Here is a 19000-nt window from a genome sequence, read left to right as displayed (position 1 = left end):
GTCCTTCAGCAATTCTAAGACCACAGTGGCGAGTCACAGCATTGGTGTCTGATAGCATATAAAGATGAACGAACGCAGTCTGGAAGTGTAGCTCAGCAGTGGACCACTTACCTAGTATGCATGAAGCCTTGGGTTCAAGCCTCAGGACCTCGAGGAAGGAAAGAAGGGAGGACGAGAGGAAAGGAGGAAAGAAAGAAACGCCTACAATTCTGATGTGTTTTGTGTGGTGAAAGAAAGTTAAAATAAACATTGTCCAAACTCGGGACGTGCTGTCAGATCTAGTGAGGCCATTATTCCAATTGCAGAGGCATTATATTCCTACCTGTGGGGACACAGTGTTAGCCTCCCTGTGGAGTTCAGACCCCTGAGCCTGAGCTCCGGCTCTGCTATTTACCAGCCGGGACTGGGACAGTTCCTCAACTGGGCTTCTCCAGGTAGCTGGAGACTCGGATGCTACAGCTAATGGGCTAAGTAAGCTCCATACCTAGGAAGCAATTAGAAGGGGGTGTGGATTATGCTAATGAGGACAAAGCTCTCTGGCTCCTGAGGTCCCAAACAGCAAACTGAAAGTTGAGTGGAGAACGGACCAGAGGGTCTGCTTACACAGGAAGAAGGAATGGTTCCACCCACCCCCGTTCTAACAGAACATTCACTGCCTGGCCAGCTTTCCAGGGGATCCTCTCATGGCTGGCAGCCTGGACAGTTTCTGTACCCTTATGCCCACAATGGGAATACTCCATGGTTCTAGGGCACTTGTCTGTCTTCTTCGGTTTCTAGGTACACAGTAGGTACTCAGTAAACTCACTAAGTGAATGTGTGGTACTTTCTAACAGGCTCCCAGAGACATCCCAATCTGTCTACTTCTGAAGTGCCCTCCAGAGTGAAGGTCACCATAGGTGAGTGTAGCTTTTCCCGGCAGTGCAGGGTGTGTATTCATACACTCATGGCTGTCTGCCTGGGGACAAACTGATGGCTTTTTTCTAGGACCCCCAATCCCATGAATGAACTAGTCCCTCAGAAGACATCCAGCCATATAGAACCTATGTGAGCAACACACACACATACACACACACACCTCCTTGAGCCAGGAAGGTTCCAAATGCTTTGGAACCACTTGGTGCAACACTCCTGGCCAGGTGGTGGGGTACCAAGACCACCAGTCAGTGTGAGCAAGATTTAGAGCCTGGAGCCCTCCTGCATTATTTCCCAAGCCTTTCTGCCTCCCAAATCAACTGAGCTGAGCCTCTCTACAATCTAACACTGAGGAGCAAGCTGGGGTTCAGAGTGATAGCATCTTGTGGGCCAGCACTACAAACTTTAACTCTATTTCCAGACCTGCACCAAGTCTGTGTAGCTTGGCCAGCAGCAGGGTTGATTCCTGTGTGTGCTAACTGTGTGTCATCACGTCTCTGAGCCTCAGGTCCCTTGAGTTTGGGGGATGGTGAGCAAGACATCTTTCTAGGGATACTGCTATGAAGTCATTTCATCAAATAGTTTTCTATCACTTAGAATGAGTCTGAGCTATAAGAGCCATATGAAAGCCAAACACTGGCTGGGTTCCTTTTCCCACTGCCTGGATCACTTGCATCCTGCCTCAGACCCTCAATATGGCCAGGACAGGGCTTGGAGGAAAGGACCAGAGTCCTGCCAGAGACCCTGGCTATGGATAAAGAGATCAACAGGAGTGGGATGCTGGGAGCTGCCCAGGCTATGGAATGAGGCTGGCAGGACCTACAGCTCCCATGTCCCCTTTCATACCTACTCCAAAGTGCAAAGAAAGATGCGGCCTCTAGGGGCCACGTGTGGGCCTGTTGTTAACACCTCACTTAGCCTTAGGGTTTTCCTGAGGTCTACACCCCAAAGCCCCCACATCTCAGCAATCATGCACACTGCTCTGGCTGCCAAACCTTCCCTTCCTAGCCCAAACCATCCTGTCAGCAGCCAGAAAGAAAGGGGAAGAAAATGAGGATGAGTATTGTATTTTCCCTGGGGAGGCACACATAGACACCCAAAGCATGTGGCCCAACCTGTCCATCTTCCCATTTGGCAGAGCCTCCAGGCCTGTGATGTCACCATGCTGTAACCCTAGGATATAATGCCTGACACACAGTGGGCCTGTGATAATGTCACCGTGTTGAAATCCTAGGATATAATGTCTGACACACAGTGGGCCTGTGATAACCTCATTGTGTTGAAACCCTAGGATATAATGCCTGACACACAGTGGGCCTGTGATAATCTCATTGTGTTAAAATCCTAGGATATAATACCTGACACACAGTGGGCCTGTGATAATGTCATCGTGTTGAAACCCTAGGATATAATGCCTGACACACAGTGGGCCTGTGATAATGTCATCGTGTTGAAACCCTAGGATATAATGCCTGACACACAGTGGGTCTGTGATAATGTCATTATGTTGAAATCCTAGGATATAATGCCTGACACACAGTGGCACTAAGTAATTGTCTACTGAACAAAAACTAGTGCTGAAGGTGAGGGTGTGGGGTGGAGCTGTGGGGGTGGGAGAGGAGAGAACAAGCTATAGGCTAGTAGCCGGAGGAAAATTTCTGGCGGTAAATACTTTTAGTCAGTTGCTTATTTAATATACACTTACGGAGCACTTACCATATATGAGGCACTTATAAAGCCAAGATGGAAAGATTTGAATAAAAGAAGGGAGGGGGACAATCGTGAGAAGGAAAGTGGATCAGTTGGTGGGGTAGAATGTCAAGGAAAGGTGTAAAGGGAGCCCACAGCCGTTTCTTTTTCTGCCTGAATTGGACTTCCCGTTTCCAGAATCTTCTGTGCCGGGGAGCATGAAGGATAAGGACTCTCACGAGCTGACACTTCTCATTCCCTGTATTGTCCTGGGAATTCTCCTCCTTGTCTCCATCATCTTCATAGTTATTCTTCTCTTGAGAGCCAAAGGACAATACGGTAGGTGTGACATTCCCAGAGCTACTGGACAGGAAACAACAGTTGTGAGGCATAGGCATGTCTCAGTATGTGAAGTGTGAAAGAGACGTGGTCCTGCAAGGACCACCTAGCTCAGGCCTAGGGGAAACCCCTTGATGGTGGGAAAGATTTTTCCCAGTATGCCCAGTAGTGGAGCCTACTAGCAGAGGCTTCTAGGAGAAGCAGACTCTGTGTTTGTGCTGAGTATGGGTGAAGCAGATGCGTCCTTGAACCTGGAACTTGAAAGACTGGGAGACAGAAACAATAAAAATGATGCACAGGCTCTCTGCCTCCCTTCCCTCAGCCCTCCCTGCTTCAGTGAACCACCAGCAACTGTCCACTGCCAATCAAGCAGGGATCAATAACTACCATCCTGTCCCTATCACCATTGCTAAAGAAGGTAGGATGTCACCCATGGGGAAGGAAGAGGGGGGACAGGGAGGGTAGACTCTGGAGGGTCACCACTACTGAGGCTGAAGTGGCACCAACAGGAGAGGAGCCTAGGCCAGCCTTTGGCTTCACAGACAAGTGATCTAGCTCAGTCTTGTACCAACTCTGGGCAAAGTCAAGCCCAGTATTTGAGATGTCGGTTCTCAGAAGAAAGGTTCATTGGCTAGTAGATCTGTGATGTCAGTTCTCAAGATGCTTCCCAACTGGATGCCCAACGGAGTCCATCACTGTCCTCCCAGAACAAGGGCTGGGGGTGTGGCTATCTTAGTAGAGTGCTTAAAACACACAGGCCTTGGAGTTCATTGCCCAGCACCACATAACCCAGACACGATGCTGCACTCCTGTAATGCCAGAACTTTGGAAGTAGAGGCAGGAGGATCAGTAGTTCGGGGTCATCTTGTGTTTGAGGCTAATATGAGGTACCTGAGACCCTATTTAAAAAAATAAAACAGCTTTTAATTCTTTTCATTATCTCTGCATAAAAGAATTAGGACTGGAGAGAGAGCTCAGTCAGTTAAAGGGCTGGCCTTGCAAACATGAGGACCTGAATTCAGTCCCCAGTATTCATGTAGAAGTCGGGCATGGTGGCATGAGGTTATAAGCCAAGTGCTGGGGGGCTGAGATGAGCAGACGCTTGGGGCTTGCTGGCCAGCCAGTCTAGCCTAGTCAGCAAGCTCCAGGTCCCAGTAAGAGAACCTATCAAAGTGTGGTACAGAGCATGGTAGCCAGTGGCACATGGCTCTAATCCTGGGGCTCCAGAAGCAGAGGCAGGCAGATCTCTACACGTTCAAGGCCAGCCCTATTGGCATAGAGAGGCCAGGGCCAGCCGAGGATACACAGTGAGGCCCATATATAAAACAAACAAACAAACAAAAGCAAGGTGACTATCTCCTGGAATTGTCCTCTACACACACACATACACACACACACATACACACACACACATACACACACACACATACACACACACACATACACACACACACACACACACACACACACACACACACACATCATAGTCACTCACCCTTTAGGACACGTAATTTGCCTCCAAGGAGTTCGAGTTCAGTCTCATTGCATTTTTGAAACAAAATTGGTCACTTGCTATTCTGTGCCCGTTTCTGCTACTGGGCTCTCAGCCTTTCCCCTTACGCTTTCTCCACATGTCGGGGCTGTGCCCTGGCCCCCAACCCTCTGTTCTCTCCCCAGCTCCTATGCTGTTTATCCAGCCCCGGGTCCCTGAGGACTCGGACTCCAGTTCTGACTCCGACTATGAGCATTATGACTTCAGCTCCCAGCCGCCTGTGGCCCTGACCACCTTCTACAGTGAGTGCTGGGCTGGCCTCAGAGGTTTGGGACCTGCAGGAGGGCATCTGCTGGTGCCCACAGGGCTTTTACACAACTTCCTTGGTGCTCCTCTGTATTGATTCTGAATGCCCCTAAAGTAAAACTTTCAATGTGCCCTTTGACCCTGGAGACCTGTCTATTCACAGGAGGGTCTCCTGTGCTGCCTTTGGCTGGGTAAGTTCTCAGAACTATCACCAGCCCTAGATGCTTGAGACTGTGCAAATGCCAAGGGTCCAGGTGAGACACAATTCAGGTAAATCCTTACACATCCATCATCACCAGTCCATGCCTCACTCTGGCCTGCACAGCTCCTGCCACGGCCATGCCAGCTCACACTTCCTAGTCAATTTGTCTGATTCTCCCACTGCCTTCTGGGAACAGGACCAGGGAAGATGGCACTTGCATCAGGGTCCCAGCATTGCTGGGACAGACTAGGCCAGAGTCCTGTGCCTCTGTGGAGCTACATGTCCTTGAACCCCACTTACACCTGCTGTACTATCAAGTTAGGATCAAAGTTCCACCATGTATGTCAGAAACCCTCCAAATTCCAGAGTCTTGAAAGCTGTGAGAACCCCAGATTCCTTTGATGCTGCTGTGAGCTCCCTAGGATATTGTTTCTACGTGATGCATAATGAGTCATTGTCATATCCACATAGCAGGACAAGGGCATCCTTCACTTCCATCCCTCCACACAGAACATAAGCCTACTAGCTATAAGAGGGGTGAAACAGGGAGACTCCTCCCCGGTAGCTGAGGGTTAGTCACGGGAAGATTGGGCGCTAGGCAGTGGCCTAGATCTCCACTCCACCTGCTGACGTGGGGACTCTGGGATATGGAGGATCCACTTCCCCAGGTCTATGGTTGGGTGTTTGGTAACTACTCAGATACTGTGGGGCATCTGAGCCCAGGTGTATAAGGTGCAATGTTGTGTCCCAAGTGCAATGACATTGGAACTCAAACTCACTATCAGGCTTCAAAGAGCTGACCCACATTCTTAAGACTCAACTTAAGCCTGATCCTGAACCTTAAAACTACACAGGATACAATATTCTGGGCCATGTGGCTTCTCTTTAACCCCAAGAAGTGCCTCCCAGGGCAAATTTGTGGGGCAACCAGGACAGGAAGGCAAGCCCAGAGTTGGTAACACTCTTATTAGGAGCATCTGTGATACAGACCAGGGAGCAGAGGTATAGAATAGCAGGTTTCTAGCCAGAAACCACCTGTCTCCACACTGGTTCATGACAGACCTGAGACACCTTAGACTCTACAGGAAAATCTAGATGAAAGTTGACCCCTGTCCAAGTCAGGTTGTCCCTCCTCCAAGCTCCTGGTGCCGAACGGAGCCTGTATCCCTCTCTCTACCACACCCTGTTTCCTACAGATTCCCAGAGACACCGGGTCACAGAGGAGGAAGCTCAGCAGAACAGGTTTCGGATGCCACCGTTGGAGGAAGGTGAGTGCAGAGGGGCCAGGTCTTGGAGAAGAGAAGCAGGTTATCAACCTTGCCTCCAAACTCAGTAGCTAAGCTCACCTCAGGATGCATTGACAGCAACTTTCCTTAATTAGTGTCTCAGGCCTAAACATTCCCATAGGTAGTAAGTTCCGTTGGGGGCCTAATTTTAAACTCTCTTGCTTCCATACTTTTTTTCCCTCTTCTTGTCCCAGGACTTGAAGAGTTGCATGTTTCCCACATCCCAGCTTCTGACGCCAGACCCTGCGTGGGGGATGTCCCCCCTCTGGGCTCTCAGTACCACACAAGGAACAATAGTGATTCCAGCACCTCCTCCTCGGAGGGTTACTGCAATGATCCCAGCAGCAAGCCACCTCCCTGGAACTCCCAGGCGTGTTCTTCCGAGAAGAGTCCCCTCATAGAGCAGCCCCCCAACTTGGAACTGGCCGGCTCTCAGGCAGCGTTTTCAGGTAACTGTGTGTCCTTCCAAGCTCCCAACCCTGTGTCCAACCTACCCAGAAGAGGCCTAGAGCCAAACCCTGAGCTGCTGGCTGTCTGCATGACCTTGGACAAGTCTCATCCCCTCTCCGGGCCTTGATTTCCTCATTTGTCTGTCCAGTTTCAGACTTGGCTCTCCTGCGTCTGTCTTCGGGGCTTCTTATGCACAGCCTGGCTCCTGGCAGAGGGTAACTAGCTCGGGTCTTCAGCAGGGCCCTCAGCCGATGACAGCTCCAGCACCTCATCCGGAGAGTGGTACCAGAACTTCCAGCCACCACCCCAGCATCCTCCAGTGGAACCGTTTGAATGTCCAGGTAGCTGGGGTCGGGGGTCGGCCGCAGAGGATGTGGGTAGGATGGAGAAATGTTCGGAAGTTTCTGTGAGAGGAAGTGAGTTTACTGTCAATGGAAGCATTCAAGCAGAGGCTGCCTGTTGGCCACAGAGGGGCCTGCTCACTCTCACCCTCTCTCATGGCATGGTGGCAGGGGTAGCCACTGTGCCCCCTACTGACCTGATTCTCTTGTTCCCCATAGGACTCCCTGACCCCCAAACAGACTCCATTGATGATGATGAGGAGGACTACGATGACATCGGAGCAGCCTAGCCTGGGTCCCAGAGGCCCCTGGGTGACCCCTCCCTCTGCTCTCCTGCTCTACCACCCATCAACTTCTGAGAGGCTGAGGCCCCTAGCAGAGGGTGGGCATTCTCCCAGCCCCTCATCCTCCACCCATCGAGTAACCTGCAGGAGCTTGGAACAGAAGGGCATGGCCAGTGGTGTGAGAGCTGAGTCCTGGGTTGAACAAGCAGGGTTTGGCCACTTCTTGGTAGTAGCAGAGAGTCATGTTGGGTAACCCTGTGGCCTTAGCTCACTCCGGGTTAGGTACTTTGATCCTAAGTGTCAGGAAGCAGCTGAGGGGCTGAGCAGCTCACCTACTGCTGAAATACAGGCCCTGGGCCAGGGACTGCCATTATCACTCAGGAAGCCAGCGATGCCTCAGTACAACCGGGGACCTTCAATCAGAGCAGCAGCCGCATTAGCTTAGGCATGGCCTCCCTGGGCACTGTCAGCTAAGAGTAACCATGACAAATACATGCTTGCTTCCAGAGTCAGGCTGAGGCGAGTCCTGCTGATCAGAGGTCTCTGAGTCCACCACAGGCACTGGCTGGACTCCTCTCTCTATCCCTGGACAACTGAACATTATTCTAATTCCTTGGGCTTTATAAAGGATCCCTGACCTGCCTGAGTCTGGATCGGCAGCACAGTTGGGACAAGCTGTGGGGATCTGTTCTGGAGGGCTAGAGGGCACCAAAAGTTCTGAGTCCTCACAGATCCCCTTGGGTTGACTGGAACACTTTGGGTGAGTGTGGTTATTGCAGCCAAGACTTTAAACAGGTCCTCCCCATGGCATCAGAGAACTGGAGGGTTCTAGCCAGGCTACAGTGGCCTGTCCTGAGTTCCAGAGATTAAACAATTGCTGAGTGAAAACTAGGTGTGTCTTGACAATTCCTTAAACTCGGTTCTGTATGTGTGTGTGTGTGTGTGTGTGTGTGTGTGTGTGTGTGTGTGCACGTGCGCACATGAGCCAACATACATTTCAGGGGTAGAGGAGCCCATGTTCTTATCATGGAATGTTCTGGAAGCTCCAGTAATAATAAGGAATGTGATACCACGCACAAGTACATCTGCACTCTGGCCATCTATGTTCATTCCTAAGGGACATCTCTGGGCACACACATCTTAAAGTTGTTTCCCAGTGAATAAGAGATGGTATCCTGAGGTTGGCTGGGGACCTGGGTGTGCTTCATCTCCCCCAACCCCACCACCTGCCTTAGGAGATGACCCCCAGTGCTCCAGTGCTCCCAAAAAATACTCTCAAGAGGTTAAGTGGCCTGAGAGCAGTCACCTTCTCTTGACATTGTTGGTGGGAGCCCAGTTGCACGCACTGTGCCAGGGATCCATGCCAGCGGTGGGCAAAATGGAGACAGCTCTGATCCGTTTGGGCAGAACTGTCAGGGCTGCCATCTACTGTGGCCTAGCACTTGGTCAATGCAAGGAAAGGAGACCCAGGCCCTTTCAAAGGATGAGCTGCAGATGGGAGCCACCCAGCTGTTCCCAGGCCTGTGGACCAGACTGGCTCTGCCACAGGAGCTGGCTGCCTGCATCCCTTGGCTGCCCAAGGGCCTCTCCAGACAGAACAGAAGTAGATGCTGCTGCCATGCTGCCTGGCCGGGATTGTGTCCATACACAGTCGACTTTAAGCCTTGTTCTAGACATCACCTGACCCCACCTACAGAGTCCAGCCTTCCTCTGGGAGCTGGGGTGCCTGCCGGTTTATGGACCTGCTCTCCCCTCTGTCCCTGCTATATCAACCACAGTCTTTTCCTGGGGCAACGTTCGTCCCAGGATGTGGTTGCCTGTGATGCGGTACCTCCCAGTCAAGACTCCCCACAAATGCTGGGGGGATTCCTAGGGGAGGAGCTGCAGCTGCAGTGGGCAGGGCATTCTCCTGTCCTGAGCCACTGGGAAAGCTTTTTACTCCACAGCCTGGGTTCTACTCCCTGTGCTGTTCTGTAAATCCTTGTGCAGCCTCAGGCCAGCGCTCACCCTCTCTGATCCTTTGATAGCAGAAGCTTGACTCTGCTGGGCACCAGCCCTACTGTTCAATAGAAGAAACTGAGGTTGGGAGCTAGTCTTTCTCTTGGGTCTATTTGCTTGGCATGGTGTGTCGCGAGGCCCTTGCCTGAGAGTGGCGAGGTCTATGCTAAAGGACATCTGTGTCTGTTATTGTGTGCCAGGCAAGAACCATGAGCCTTTATGCAAACCTTAGAGTTCATTTACATCCTTGAGATGTCTGAAAGAGCCCCAGTAGACGGGGCAGGGGAAATGGAATGGGGGTGAGTGGAGATGAGGGGACAGGCCAGGAGGAATCTGAAAAATTATCTAGCCAGAACCGGCATTAGACAAGGCCAGGAGGCTCCTTCTCTAGCAGGCTGGTTGCGAGAGTCTGAAGCCAGAAAGGTAACCTGCAGGGTACACCTGACAAACCCCAGTCTCTACCATGAAGTTGCCACTTCTGCAGATTCATTAAGACCCTCCATGAGGGTCCTCAAGGTGGGCAGAGACACTAGGATGTGGCTGACCCTCAGGGACCCCTCTAGAATTGACCTTGAGCCCCTGGCCTGGCAAGATGGGATAGGGTCTTCTTGACTGGGAGGAGCAGGGGAGCCCCTATGTGAAGAGACCAGTTCAAAGTCATCTCAGTGGAAAGTTTGTCTCCTACCACATCCTTCAGCTGTTTACAGGGTGGTGGGGGCCTGGCATCCTGACATGAAAAGAGGCTCACCCCGAACCATTGTGGAGGAAGGACCAAAATAGCAGTTGGGGGGGGGGACAGAGTTAAAGAACAAATATCAGGGGCAAGGTGCATCCCACAGCCTTGGTGAGTCCCAGCCCCCGGCTGCAGGGTTTTCGCTTCTTCCGTGAGAACCATGAAGCCCAGAAAAGTCTTCAAAGTAGGTCAAGGTAACCTAAGTGGGACCATGGGCCCTGGTTCTGCCCACAAGCTATTATTGCCCAGGGCACAAAAGATGTGTGGGAAGACTGGCTGGAAGGGTCAAGTGGGTTGGAGTCCCAGAGACAGTCAGAAGGTAGGTCTTCTTGGGTAAGGATTATGGATGATCCAGAAGAGCCAAGTCATCCTGGATGCAGGTAGATGTCCCCCACGCAACTTAGGTTCACTTAACCCCAGCCACCCCAAGTCCTAGGATGGAGAGGGCTCTGCCTCCTAGAGGTCACCAGCTTCCTAGTTTCCTATGGCTTTGGCAGTGCTCCCCACGGCCTCAGCTTTCCATGTGCTGTATCATACAGTAGAAGTAAGAAAGTGAGCCAAGCACACCGTCCATGTTCCTCCATGGCCATAAAAACACCCTTCAGACATCTGGGCTTCAGGTCAAGGAGCTGCAGCTAAGCTACAACCCAGCCCTACAGTCTCCCTGACTGGGTACAACAAGCATTCCCCTGGATTCCATCTTTCCCCAACCTCCATCCTTCCTCTGGCCTCTATCCCTCCCCTGATCTCCATCCCTCCCTTCCTGACCTCCACCTCCTCACCTGGTTTCCATCCTTCACCTTAGCCTTCCTATGTCCAAGTATGGTACCCAACTGTGCCTCTAAGAATGAGACCCTAAAATATTCATACCATGGTACCCCCTAATCCTTGGTCACAACACAGTGACCCCTTTTGTGACATGACCTCAATGGCCACCCTTTGATCTCCCAGACCTGTGGTCTCACCTCTGGCTAAAATCCTGACCCCTAATCTTGGCTCTCATTCCTCCCACGTCTCTGCAGCTTGAAGCAGCAAGAGGGACCAGTTATAGACCTTCAGATATCCAACAGGGAGTCCTGTACCCTGCAAGACTATTGACCCTTCACCAAAAGCAAGCCAAGTCTCTTGGGGCTTAGGGCCAGCCATGTACACATGCACATGTGCGTGCACACGCACACGTAGACACACACACACACACACACTCGCGCACACACACATGATGGGAACAGCCAATGCAGAGCCAATGCAGCCAGGTTGCCCTGTTAATGGGAGATGCATAGGCTCTGGCAGTAGGGAGCTCCCTAGGGAGGATGACAGCAGTGACACTGGCTCTGGGCCCTGCCCTGTGAGGACCCTGAGTGACTCTGCCAGGGGCTTCTGAGAACTGCCTGTCCCTACTCGGCTTTCCCTGCTTGTCTGGCTCCAAGCCTGACGTCACAGCTGGCTCCTTTAAGGCCCACATTCAAAGTTCATGTTTAGCCTCACACCCATCTAGGAGCACATCCCTGCCACCTAGAGCAGCTAGGAGAGAATCTAGCACCTACTTCCCTCCCCGAGATGGGCTCCCTGCTCACAGTATAGGACGTTTTTCGTGTCAGCTCTTTGTCCTACTGCCAACCCCTGTGAACTGCTTGTACCTCTGGTCCCCTTACTAGATCTTCTTTAAACTTGTTTTGTAGAAAAAAAAATAAAAATAAATTTATTTTCAATAGGGTCTTTGACATTTTATGAAGCATCTGTCTTGAAAGACAAAATACAAAGACTCAGGGCAGCTTCCTATCAAAAGAGCCTGAGAGAGGCAGCCACAGAACTAGGATTTGCTAGGAAGGCATTAATGGGCAGGCACAAACAGGGTGAGGTCTACAGGTCAAGTAACAGGACACAATCAGGGTCAAGTTTCACGCTCTGAACATATGCTGGAGTCTATGAAGAAACAGTCTTGCTTTTAGGAAACACACCAGTTATTCCCAACACTCAGGAGGCAGAGGCAGGAGCATGAGAGGTTCAAGATCATACTTAACTATATAGTAAGTCCAAGGCCAGCATGGGTGACAGGAGACCTGCCTCAAAAAATAGACAAGCAAACGTTCAGGACATTGCTTTTCCACTAGAGTCCTGTTCGATGGCTGTGGGTTCTAGAACTTCGTTTCAGGAGCACCCAGCATGTGCTGTTAGCACCAGCTCCATGGAGAGTCCAGGCACCTAGAAGACAGGGATTGTGTCCTTGGGAAAGTCATTCTCTAAGCATCCTTGGTGTGGAACTGTCTCCAGAAGAATTGGCCTCTCTGAATCCCACATTCCTGGCATCCCAGAAGTTCAGGGTGTCGACCTCAGAGCTAGCACATATCCCAGGAGTAGATGCAGAGCTGAGGGAGAAGCAAGAAATTGTCAGCTCAGGGACAAGGGGGGAAGCTCCCAACCTCCTCCCACGTGCAACACACCCAAGAAAACTGAGCTTCAAGAGTTTGCCCTGACTCCTGGCTCCAGCTGGCTCTGCTTCCTTCTGCCCGCCAGCGCAGCTTTCTCGCCATCTGCCTCGGGCCATATTTCCCTTTAAAACAACTTTTATTTTAAATTATTTTAAGACTTTCATAGATGGCACAGAAAATTTCCCTACACCCTGGGCTCACTTTCCTGTTATGAACCACTTGCACAAGCAACATGAATTTATCACAATTAAGAGAATAGCAGCCAGGCATGGCAGTACAAGCCTACAATCCCAGCACTTGAGAGCTGAGGAGGGGGGTGGGGAGTTCAAGGCCATTAGCAATCAGTCTGATCTTTTTCCCAATCCCTCACCAAGAGTCTGGGTCCAAAACCTAGGGATGACTGGCATTGTCAACCCATGCCAATAGCACATACAGTCAGTCACCATGACAGATGCTTGTGGGGCTGCCTGAAGCTGCTTCTGTCAGCTTTCTCCACTGGGAAGTTACAGTTTCCCAGTCCTGTCTGCTTGGAACATTCTGGAAGGAACCAGCTGTTCACAGCCCACAGTGGGATTCTACTCCATGCGTGTCTGCACGAGCAGAGCTTCTACACGAGCAGAGCTTCTACACAAAGGCTCAGGTTATTTCCCACTCAAAAGTTCAGGCCCCACAAAATGCCCTTGGCTTTCAAATGGAAGGGAATTCGAATACATACTACAATCATGTGAACCCGGAAGACATCATGGTAGGAGAAATGAATGAGACAGGAAAAGGTAAGTGCCTTAGAGAACCTTAAGATATCCAACAGAGAGAGGAACCAGGGGCAGTTATGGGCAGGGGCAGGATGCTAATTAACAAACAAACCTGGTTTCAGTTCTCCAGTTGTGCAAATGAGGGGTAGTGGCATGGTGGCAGGTGATTGCAAGAAAATTTAGCATCATTGACTAACACACTTAGCAAGGTTTACGATTGGGCTGGTGAGACGGCTCAGGGAGTATAGGGGCTTGCTGCCAAGCCTGACCACCTGAGTTGGATCTTCAGAGCCTACATGGTGGAAGAAGAAAACTTTCATTAGCTATCCTCTGACCTCCACACATGCACCACGACACAAGCCTGCTCCCAACACAACATAAATAAGTGTTTAAAAATTTCATATTTTAAGAAGCTAAATTTTGGCCAGGCCTAGTGATTGTACTACTGGCACTTGGGAGGCTGAGGCAGGAGGATAAACAGAAGTCTGAAGCCAGCCTGTGAGTGGTCTCTGCAGGTGTCAGGCAGAGAAGCAAACCTTGAAGAGGTGAGAATGAAAACTCAGGTCAGATTGACCGCATTGACCTCGGTCAATGATATCAGGTAATTTATTCTCAGTATATTTAAATCCAATATAATTTGGAAAAAAAATGTTTTCTGGTGTGATACAAGAAAGCCTAATTTCATTGAAACTCGACTCAGGGTAATGCCATTTCTTCCAAGAAGATGGGTTCTAAAGGTAGGCTATCTGAGTCTGGCCTGGACTCAGTCATGTGGATAGGGTAGAGGATATTAGCCACCTCTGGTCCTGGTTGTGGAACCTTGATATGGTCTGGCCCAATAGATAACACAGATCACCAGACTATTGATCTCTTCCAATTCCCAGCTTTCTGAATGGAAGGACAGGGTTTCTTTGGTTTTGTTGTTGTTGTTGTTGTTTGTCTTCAGACACACCAGAAGAGGGCATCAGATCTCATTATGGGTGGTTGTGAGCCACCATGTAGTTACTGGGATCCGAACTCAGGACCTTCGGAAGAGCAGTCAGTGCTCTTACCCGCTGAGCCATCTCGCCAGCTCCAAGGACAGGGTTTTTTGTATTGTTTTTTGTTTCTTTCCCATTGGAAAGACAATCCATGTGCTTACCATTCCTGGTTTCTCTGGAGATCTTTGGATGCAAGGACCTTCATACTGTGCTCCCAACAAGCCTGGGCTAAGTATGAAACCATGTCTAATGGGTGGCAGGTTTTGTGTTACAAGTATTTTACTACAACAGAACAGTTGGATGATGTTCCCAATTTAGAACTGGTCATTTCTCCAGGGAGGCCTGATTTCTTTTGCTAGCAAACAACAGAAAACAAGGTCTGGATGCTGGAGGCACCACAGTTACTGGGGTGGCATTGCCTAAGCCATGTCAACTGATATACATCCATGTGCGTGCACCAGCTTAAGTGTGTGCACAAATCCACAAACACTCCCGTATGTCTCCATCCGTATCTACATAAAGGCAATCCTCAATGCACACTGATGCCCCATGATAATCTAGCAGAGGGTGAATGTGAATCATTCTGGCCTTCTCTTCTGTTTGCAACCCTCCCCCATGCCAAGAGTGGGAAGTCTGACTCCTGCCCTCTGCCCTCCACTCACCCAACCCTTCCATTCTATGTATCACTTTGTCTTGTATTTTGATATTTTCTTCATTCCGGTTATAAATTGTTGCTGGGCATGGTGGGTGGTGGTACATACCTATAACCCCAGCCCTCAGGAGGCTGAGACAGAAAGACAATGAGTTGGAGGCCTACCTGAGCTATATAGTGAGACCCTGTCTCAAAAGAAGAAAAGATCAATAGACTTTGGAGAAGCAATGCCTGAGCTTGCCTGGTGACTCGTTTATTTTCTCTGTTCCTGTCTCCAACATCTATCCGAACACAAAACAACTTATTACTTTATGAATGTCTACTATGTCTGTTTTTGGTTTTTTTCTGCTTATTTTGGATAGATGAGATGGGGTGCTAAGTCCTCAGCTGCTCCCAAGGCCAAGAGATCTTTAAAACAAACGAACAAACAAACAAGAATATCTTTGCAGCAGTAGGGGGAACAGTCTCTGAACAGTCTGAACACCCTGAGCAGCTTTGCAAAGTATATTTTTTTCTTTTTGGGGCGTGGGGTGGGAGTGAGAGGGTTGGACTGGGAGGAGAGAAGGGAAGCTTGGTTCAGAAGGTAAAGTGAATGAATGAATGAATGAATGAATGAATGAATGAATGAAAAGAGATCTTTTGAAACACTAAGTGTGCAGTCTGGACTTAGGAGATTTCCCCATTAGAGCAGAGTCCCCTGTGAAGGGAAGACAGGCTGACCGCCTGCTCCACAGTGGCCGCACCTGATTACCCACATCTATAGGTGGAAGGCCTTGGGCCTGCCACCCACCTTCCTAACACTTCCTAGAACACTGCTCTACAAGGACCAATGGAGACACAAAGGTGCTAAATCAGGTGGTCGGAGCAGAGAAACACACTGCTGACCAAGCTCAGGGAAAGTTAAGCATAAGCCAGTAGCCAGCTCACTCCGTGGAATACTTAGAAAAATGCCCACACACAGCCCTGAGGTGCCCTCATCACCCACAAGGAAGGAGTGGGATAGAGAACTAGACTAGCCTCCATGTGGAGCTGCCCAGGACCATCTGGCCCACGTGACCTCCAAGACATTTATCCCACTGTATGGGCAGCCAGGGAAGGTCTTAGGTTAATTGTCTCTCTTTGTTTAAGAAGCAGGCTTGTTTGTTCCTTTGACATGTGTTTCTATAAATAGGCTACCCTTCTACCTGAACATCTGTGTCCCACAAAGGTTTTTTTCAAACGTCACAGATGAGTGTCACTGCCTTCCTTCATTCCTGCCCCAATTTAAAACAAGAACCCAGTGTCACCATCCCGCCCCCCCCGTGCCCCCACTCCATCACCTTCCTGCCCACTTCTTAATTTGAACCTCCCTGACATCACCCTTGGGTGTCCTTCTCCAGGCACTCAGGCACTGCCAGAGCTGTGAGGAATACATCTGAGCAGGAAGGTCCCCAAGTTCATCGCTTTTTAATTAAGCAAGATGAACTAATTAAAAGTAATTAGAAATGAGGCTTCAAAGGAGCAGAGTGAGACTCATAAGCTACTATCCCAAAGGCGGAGAGAAACGGGAGAGGAGAACAGGATCTCACGACTTGGCCCAGGCTACCTCTAACTCATGATCTTCCTGTCTCAGCCTACAAAGTACAGGCCTGCACTACAATGGCCAGCTGAGAAATGGTTTTTGTGCCATAGTCATACAGAACGGGAGCCACCCCTCTGCTCCCACACTCTTCACAGTTTTCATAGAGTTTGCAAATATGTTACCTGTTCATGTTCTAGGGCTCCTTGTCCTTCCTATCTCTCACTTGCTCATGTAACAACCCTCAGTGGCAGTCATAGTTATCAGCCCCAGGAAGACTCAAACCCAGCCTAGATTGAGTCTGAGACTTCCTCTCTTACCACTGTTAGACTCTCTTCCCGCCCGGGCACCAAGGATGTGGCAAGACAATGGACCCCTCTAATACACCCATTCAAGGACATCTCATTTTCCTCTACCAGGACAGCACCCACACAAAAATCAGAAAGCCAAGCTTTATGTGTCTGCAACAACTTTATCGTCACCATCTTAGCAGCCACCTCCTCCCCAGGATCTGGATCTGTAGATGCAGTGCACTTCTGGTCTGAGAGGCTTCCTTGGGGGATGGGGTGTTACAAAGGGACCTTTGGCAACCTCTTAAGCACTCGAGGGGAGAGTGCTCATTGGCACACAACCCTAGTGGCCCGGCCCTCACTTTAGGAGTGACTGAGGGACAGAGCTGCCGTAGGGGCTTCGGATCTACCAGACCCAACTTCACCTTGGTATTAACAGAAACCATTACCAAGAGGTCAAGCCGGGGAGATGCAGTGTCCTAAGGAGTGGCCTTCCAACTCATAACCCTCTCCTCTCTCTAAAGGAGCGGCTGAGGTCCAAGGATTGCTGACAAATCCCAGGACTTTGACCAGCTTCGGAGATGAGGTCACTGATGCTGAGACAGTCTCACAGGCCATAGCTGAGACATAAGCCCACAGGATAGACTCTTTCCTCTCTAAGACCTCAAACTGGCAATCCAGAGGCCAATCAATCTATAGATGAGCATTTGTCTCACAATGTTGAGGATGAACTCATGCCCCACACATGCCAGGGAAGCACCCTGCCACTGAGATATAAGCTTAGCTTTTTCTTCATTTTTAAAATGTTTACCTTTTTAGAGACAGAGTCTCACTAAGTTGCCCAGGTTGACCATGGAGTAGGTGGCAGATATATGTGCCAGTCCTCAAGCCTTGTACCAGGGTGGGGCTGGCATGGGTATAGCACCCTTCCAGTTTGCTGTGCCTGGCTTCCCTGAAGCTGCTACAGTTTGTAACCTGGGAAGGGGCCATGAAAGGCATCCAGGGACACTGCAGGGCGTTTGTCAGTGAAAAGATGGACTTATATAAACTTTCATCTGTCTGCTACAAACACTGAAACCAAGGGTTCTGGGAAGAGCTCCTTCTCAAAAGGTCCACGGCCAACTCCATTGTCCACTGAGGGGCCATTAGTCCCTGGTCCTTCTTCAGTAAGAGGCCTGCTTTCTCTAGAGTCACTTTAAAAGATGGCTTCTCCAGAGAGATACTGGTCATGCATACCTGAGCACAAACTGCTTTCTTAGAGTTCTTAAATTCTTAGAGCTGAAACACAGTCCAGAGACTATGTTGTCCAAACAATGTGCTTTTGCAGGTTTGGCTATTGGTCAGGAGCCAGGCAATGGAGCCAGTAAATACCCTAGGATTTGAGGGTTGCAGTCACTGGTGGAAGTCAGTTCTGCCGTTGTACCATAAAAAGCCATGCCCCAGCTCCATGCACTAACACTTGTTCCTACTCAATTTACCTAGAAAAATGAATTTTGAATCACTGGGACCCAGCCGTCAGTCTTTCTTCTTTTTGAATCACTGGGACCCGACCATCAGTCTTTCTTCTTTTCTCGCTGTGTGGAAGGAGCCTCTGGAGGCCTCCTGCCCCTGGTCTCCAGCACTGAGTGACAGCAAGTTGCACACAGGCCCCCACGCTGTTTTCTGCAACATCTCGTCAAAGGCTCACTGAAGCAGGATGTGATTCATACCGCGTGTCCAATGCCATATTTTCAAGACTGAAATTTTAAAATAAAACTTACATCATTCTCTCAAAATAAACTTAGTGGGATAGAATTCTGATACCCAGAAAACTTACATCACTCTTTTAAAATAACCCTAGTGTGGGACAGAACTCTGGTACTTACCCCAGTCCATCAGCACATCACCTCAGCCCCTGCCTCCTTAAACTCTTAATCCACTCATTACAGAGCCTTTTCATCTTTCTTTTTAGGTTTGTGAGAGGCAGGTGGTGGGGGAGGGGAGGTGTTGATAATGATGCAAAACAGAAAACATCCTAAAGTTAAGTGGGGACATGGGTTGATTGGGGTGGCACAGCCTCCACGAAACGCTCTGTGGGGAGTAAAAGACAGGGGGGCTAAACTCCATGTCTTGGAGAGGATCCAGCACACTATCAAGCTAAAAAATGAGGTACACTAAGCATGAATATAGGAAAATTGCACTCTCTCTCTCCTTCTGTCTCTCTCCTTTCCCCCTCCCTCTCTCTGTCTCGCTCTCCCCCTCCCTTTCTCCCTGTCTGTCTCTCTCTTTGTGTGCTTCTATCTCTGTCTCTGTCTCTCTGTCTCTGTC

General features: G+C 49.9%; 1 protein-coding gene and 1 long non-coding RNA gene across 6 annotated transcripts in view; one reads left to right on the top strand and one right to left on the bottom strand.

Annotated features, from left to right (window-relative positions):
• Cd6 (CD6 molecule) overlaps nt 1–8189 on the top strand; it is a 40805-nt gene extending 32616 nt beyond the window's left edge. The window contains exons 6-13 of one of the 5 annotated variants that reach the window (XM_031389720.1): nt 834–896; nt 2800–2940; nt 3263–3358; nt 4618–4734; nt 6137–6208; nt 6421–6675; nt 6916–7017; nt 7237–8189. In XM_031389720.1, the coding sequence (XP_031245580.1) occupies nt 834–896; nt 2800–2940; nt 3263–3358; nt 4618–4734; nt 6137–6208; nt 6421–6675; nt 6916–7017; nt 7237–7307 (917 nt within the window). In that variant the 3' untranslated portion in view covers nt 7308–8189. Of the gene's footprint in view, nt 1–833; nt 897–2799; nt 2941–3262; nt 3359–4617; nt 4735–6136; nt 6209–6420; nt 6676–6824; nt 7018–7236 lie in introns of those variants that run through there. The other 4 variants (XM_031389719.1, XM_031389723.1, XM_031389722.1 and 1 more) reach the window with 4 other exon arrangements.
• Nucleotides 8190–11956: 3767 nt separating this feature from the next.
• LOC116101035 lies at nt 11957–18410 on the bottom strand. The gene is made up of 2 exons (XR_004122770.1): nt 18172–18410; nt 11957–12398 (listed from the first exon to the last, which is right to left on the bottom strand). It is a non-coding gene; the product is annotated as an uncharacterized LOC116101035 (long non-coding RNA).
• Between the last annotated feature and the right edge of the window lie 590 nt (nt 18411–19000).

The sequence above is a fragment of the Mastomys coucha genome, unplaced genomic scaffold, assembly GCF_008632895.1.
Source record: "Mastomys coucha isolate ucsf_1 unplaced genomic scaffold, UCSF_Mcou_1 pScaffold21, whole genome shotgun sequence".
Lineage (NCBI taxonomy): Eukaryota > Metazoa > Chordata > Mammalia > Rodentia > Muridae > Mastomys > Mastomys coucha.
Note: the sequence above shows the minus strand (reverse complement) of the source record. Positions and strands in the feature narration are given on the sequence as shown.